The sequence below is a fragment of the Euleptes europaea genome, chromosome 1 (genome assembly GCF_029931775.1).
Source record: "Euleptes europaea isolate rEulEur1 chromosome 1, rEulEur1.hap1, whole genome shotgun sequence".
Taxonomy (NCBI): Eukaryota; Metazoa; Chordata; class Lepidosauria; order Squamata; family Sphaerodactylidae; genus Euleptes; species Euleptes europaea.
Window position 1 is genome coordinate 169,453,434 of NC_079312.1, and position 6,000 is coordinate 169,459,433.

The following is a 6,000-nucleotide window of genomic DNA, read 5'->3' on the forward strand; positions in this document are numbered from 1 at the left end:
CTCTTCCAGACTAGGTCCTGTTCAACTGATATTCAAAATCCAGGGGGCAATCAAAACAGAGGATGGTGAAGATAGAACCACCCCAAAAAACTCAGCTTTGCACGTCATGTGCTATCCACGACAAAGACCAAACCATTCTTGACTCTTTGTGAAAGCCTTTAACAACATTTGAAGCCTTCATAAAGCCAAATCTAAACTTTAACGAACTCACAGAACAATTTGATGAAAAGTGGGAATCATTTTACACTTACATGACCTCCAGTTAATCAAATGAATGACACATACTGACTAGTACGAGAACGAATTACAGGCAATGCTCTATTTAACATGTCTAATATGTTGCAGCTGCTTGCTAGGTAAATGCTGGACTTTAATATGCTATATTTTTAATCTCTCAGAGTTAGATAGTTTGAATGACTTTTATACTTTTATAATTACTTTTTTAGATATATTATATCGCACTTGATCAGTATTTAGGCTTGTTATATGTTACTGTAATTGACCAAGTTTATCTCTCAATTGAAATTGCCATATTGTTTTTGTATATTAAACGGTTTACCCTTCCCTTTTTTCCTTTTTGCATCCCCTAATTATAAAATAAAAATTAAAAAAAAAAAAGCCTTCATAAAGCCAAGGGTATATATAATAGTCAATCAAAGCAGCATGGATTCACATTTCAATAACTTCTTGGCGACCTGATCTTACCCACTGCCAAAGCATGTACGCGTGCAATACAATCACGACTACATGCGCCCTCGCAAAGGCTGAGAGGCACAGCCGGCTTGCTCCCACAGAGCTCCGTAGTCCCAATGTCGCACTGTGCAAATAAACTAGGAGCGTATCCAGAAGGAACACAGTTGCACCATCCCCAGTGGAAAATAAAGAGAGCACCAAAATGGTGCTGATCCAGCAACAAGCAGGGAGTTGGACTAGATGGCCTGTATGGCCCCTTCCAACTCTATATGATGCTAGGCCTATGGTTGATTCCAGGGATAGTCACTCAGTGGCTTGGGAGACACTATGGCTCTTGGGCATGCCACCTGTGGCTCTTCTGAGCACCATTCCTCAATGTGGCACCAACCGCCTGTTTCAGGAAAGCGGGCAAGGCCTTTGGCTGGTGGGGCTTGTGATCGGTAGTCAGTTTCCACCATGAAACAGCCACTGCCGGAGGAACAGGTAAGCTGCAAGTCTCCCTGAGGTGCAGGCCTCATGCCAGGGATGGAAGTTAACTGTGGCTCTTTTGGTGGTAATTGAGAACGTGGCTCTCCACGAACCACAGAGTGAGTACCCACCGTGTTAGGGGCCTTCTAAACTGTTGTCGGTAATGGGAGCAATTGTATGTGCAGAATTAGAAGACGAGTTGGTTTTTATATGCCGACTTTCTCTACCACTGAAGGAAGGATCAAACCGGCTTACAATCCCCTTCCCTTCCCCTCCCCACAACAGACACCCTGTGTGGTAGGTGGGGCTGAGAGAGTGTGACTGGCCCAAGGTCACCCAGCTAGCTTCACGTGTAGGAGCGGGGAAACAAATCCAGTTCACCAGATTAGCCTCCGCCGCTCACGTGGAGGAGTGGGGAATGAAACCTGGTTCTCCAGATCAGAGTCCACCACTCCAAACCACAGCTTTTAGCCACTACACCACGCTGGACTTGGACTTTCCTCGTTCTTTTCATCACAGATGCTGAATCCTTTTTTGGCCAACTCCACTTCTTCTTCCACTATACCAGCCTGTGCCATACCAAGAGGAGGTTCGGCAGCAGCTGTCTCAGCTGGAGGACCACAGGCTCACAAAACAACTTAGCATGAACAAAATCAGGTATCATTGTGGAGTTAGGGCACACAAATCTGGGGAAGGGAAGGGGGGCAGACGCAGGAATCTTACACAATATTTGTGAGGTAGAGCTCTCCAGGGCTTGCTCCCCAAACTTTGGAACTGGCGCAATATTGACATCAACCTCCTCAGATAACGCTGCAGAAATAAAAAAAAAAAAAGGGAAGAGGGAAAGAAATTAAAACCCTAATTTATTATCCTGTTTATTTCGGACGGAAAAACAAGTGAGCGGCGAAGGAAAAGGCATCCCCAAAACGAACGAAGTGTTTCCAAGGGACTTGCAAAAAAACCACAACACGTTAAGATCTCACCTCCAACAGTGTATTTCTGTAAGTACAGAATATGAATGTATATTTTCCGTTCCTCGCTCATACCCGTACCAGCGCCGACACAAACCTGAAGATTAACTCTTACATTTCTTTACATACTCTTACACACAAACTCAAAGGAGCCACTTTCCCCAATTTATTTTATTCGTTTATTCAGGTAATCCGCGCCTTTAAAAATAGGAACATCCTGCCATTCTATTGACAAAAATAGCTTTGAGCGATATAAAAATACAACATAACCACAGAAGTATCAAATACAATTAGCAGCCAAGCAGTAACGAATGGCTTCACTCTTTCCACTGGCAAATACTTGACCAAATAAAATGAGTTTAACACTGCCGAGGAGAGTGGAGAACCAGGCAAACAACTCCGGGCAGCAAATTCCACAGCCCGGGAGCGCCAATTTCTGCACTTGCTAGTCTTCAACATATATGTCATTTATCTATCAATAATAGCAACCTATTCCATTTCAGAACTATTTATGTTCTTGTTTGGGGGAGATGTACCATCTTTTTTTACTACTTATGAAACAATAATTTTTTTAAAGGTTACAAGTCTGAATCTGAACATAGCTGGTCTTTAAAATAATTTTTAAAACCTCATTTTTCCCCCAGAGTATAAAAGGAAAACCTTACAATTGTTATAATCACATAGGATGTCTCCCAAGCTGCAATATCAGAAAATACGCCTCCATGCATAAAAAGACTGAAGTGTGTGAAATAGCAATAAGCGCCTACACATTTTTCTTGGATTATGGGTGAGAATGATGCTCCACGCAGCACCTCTGGAACATGCACCCTGGACAGCTCCCACCAACACGGTTTAATGGGAACAAAAAAAAAAACACCACCTGCTCCCTGCAAAGCTCAAGTGGATTCGGGACACTTAAGGCCAAACTAGATATGCCATTTGGGTCCCCAGAACCAACTCTGTTTCCCTGTAGGGATTGTCTGTTAAAAAAATAAAGGCGAGCCCATTCGGGCTTGGAACCCCATTGCAGGGAGAATGAGTAATCCATGGGGAACAGCAAAAATGGAAACAACTCTTCTCTAGTGCTGATGCAGCATGGGAAAAGAACTGGGAAGGGGCAGAAGCCCTTCCTTCCCCTATACTGGCATTCCCAACCAGTGTGGTGTAGTGGTTAAGAGCGGTGGTTTGGAGCGGTGGACTCTAATCTGCAGAACCGGGTTTGATTCCCCACTCCTCCGCATGAGCGGCACAGGCTAATCTGGTGAACCGGGTTCGTTTCCCCACTCCTCCACATGAAGCCAGCTGGGTGACCTTGGGCTAGTCACACTCTCTCAGCCCCACCTACCTCACAGGGTGTCTGTTGTGGGGAGGGGAAGGGAAGGTGATTGTAAGCTGGTTTGTGTCTCCCTTAAGTGGTAGAGAAAGTCGGCATATAAAAACTACCTCTTCTTCTTCTTCAGTATGGGGATAGCAATACTGGCCTGCATTAACAGGGCTGTAAGAAAACATGGAGGGAAATGCAGCTGCAAAAATGCTACGCAGATAAGGATTCTGCTTTTTCATTTCCAGCCCACTTAAGGAGCTATCATCGCACCGCAACCACCTCAGAATGGGATGGGGTGCATAAGTGCCCCCTCCCACATCAGCATTTTTCCATAAAGCCCCACGACACCACTCCCATGTTCTACCAACGGCTTCTTTTCGAAGAACGATCAATAACCCCATTAGCAAGAAGGCAGGCAACCTTGGATTGCTGCTTGCAGGGGCTCGGCCCAGAGGGCAGGCAGGGACCAAGGATGACATGTCCAGGCCTTTTCGATTCAAGACCGCTTCATCAATTAACTCCGCACAAGCGCACAGCGAGCCCACCTCCTACTGCGCCAGTCCAAACCACTCTTCCCCTGCTATAATATATTTCTGAGCTGCCAGAACTGTGTTTTCACTGGAGCCCAGCTGTCAATTAAATGGGAAAGACCAGTTGCCAGCTAGACAGGGCCATTTGTCCTGCAGACAAGACCACCAGACTCACACACAGACACACACACGTAATATTTCCGTCGCTGTGCAGAGCAATTGCAGCTGCAAGACAGCCCAGCTTAAGTCACAAGGGAAACAGCCTTTGACAAGGCTCATCTCTCCCGCCCGCCCCCAATTTCTTCCCATCGCACATCTACCTCATTACCAAGAACTCTGGATCGACAGCAATTGAGCAGAACTGAATACTAATAGCATGATATGGCCTGATCCGAAAGCTTGTGTAGAACTGGGAGAATCTCACTTTTCATTTTGTATAGAAAGCAAATTCCAAGGCAGTCACATTGCAGAGTGAGGGAAAGCCCCAAACCCACATGGCACCTTTGACCGAGACATTGGTCTTTTATGCATGGCTGCTTCACTCGCCGTCACCCCTCCGACGTCTTCGGGTCTTTGTTTGGATTAAGCATGCAGTTTCCAACCGTCAGAGGTCGCCTCGCTCTCCCCCTGCATTTCCCCCGCATTTTGAGGAACCTGTTTTATCTCGAATTTGAAAACGTGGGCAAAAGTGAGAAAACGCAGGGGGAGAGCAGGGCGACCTCTCACAGTCAGAAATGGCATGCATAATCCAGACAAAGTCATGGGAGGGGTCTCCCTATGAAGCCTGCTGGGTGACCTTGGGCCAGTTACAGTTCTCTTAGAACCCTCTCAGCCCACGCAGAGGCATGCAATGGAAAACCACCTCCCAACGTCTCCTGCCTTGAAAACCCTACGGGGCCGCCATAAGTCAACTGTGACTTGTCGGCGTGCACACGCACACAGAGAGTTTTAATTTCTTTTCACTGGCACCAGAATCGCTACAATAAAGATAGCATCTGTCCAAAAACCTCTCTCCCGGCAAGGGTGGGATATAAAAACAGGACTTCTGAGCCCTTCTATCATCTTAGAGCAAGAGAGGCATCTCCGGCCATCTGACTTCCAACAGGAAGCAATTCAGATGCTCACGCACGCCAGGAAGTCTGGACTTGCTCGGAGAGGAATGTGCCCGGTTACACCTCCTGCCTGGGTGCTGTATGAAATGCGTCAGATTTGCATTTTCAAGCTGGAATCAATGCTCTAAATAAAAATTCCCAGAGCTGGAGGGGAGAATTCCAGCCCAGCGGTGTACTCCCTGCTCCAGGTGGGCCTTGAGGAGGAAAGCTTATGAAACTCCAGCTGTCTTGACAGTACAGAACAAGAGGCCGGGAGAAAGGACTCAATCACACACCAAGCACATCAGCGATGCCTAGCCAAAAGGGATTCCATAAGTGACCATACATTTTTTTTAATTTTTTTTATTTATTTCAGAAAAGTAAATGTAACATCCATTTAACAACCATTATAATAACAATCATAAAAAGATCTCTATAGTGTTGTTAAAAAAAAACATAGTAATGAATTAAACAGTGGCTTCCCCACCACCTCCCTCTGCTTCAAGATAGATTAGTATATTTCTTACATTTATAGTATTGATCCTAATATTAATATTAAAGATAAGTCTAATTAATAATCATTAATAGATACAGAATGGATCAATTCAATGTATAACCTTCTAATTTTCCTGAATGTAATTCTGTTTTCACAATAAATTCTCCATACCTCCCATTCTCCCATAAACTGTTCATTGTCTCTTTGATTTATCAAAGCAGTTAATTTCGCCATTTCCACTAATTCTAACATTTTCAATATCCAATCTCTTTTTTTTTTTTTGAAACTCCCACCTTTGTGTATTTAAGTTTGCAGAATGAGCCATAAAATGTATGGTCAGCTGTCGATAACATAACAGATATATATGTGGTGGTACTTGTGATAAAGCTAAAGAGTTTGGGACATTGATATATTATGAAATCAGATT

At 44.6% G+C, this 6,000-nt stretch overlaps 1 protein-coding gene across 1 annotated transcript in view; it reads right to left on the minus strand.

Moving 5' to 3' along the window:
- Window positions 1-6,000, minus strand: part of LRP1 (LDL receptor related protein 1) — a 400,693-nt gene that overhangs the window by 316,474 nt on the left and 78,219 nt on the right. Inside the window, exon 2 of the mRNA XM_056867046.1 lies at window positions 1,885-1,971. Coding sequence (XP_056723024.1) covers window positions 1,885-1,971 — 87 coding nt within the window. The remainder of the gene's footprint in view (window positions 1-1,884; window positions 1,972-6,000) is intronic.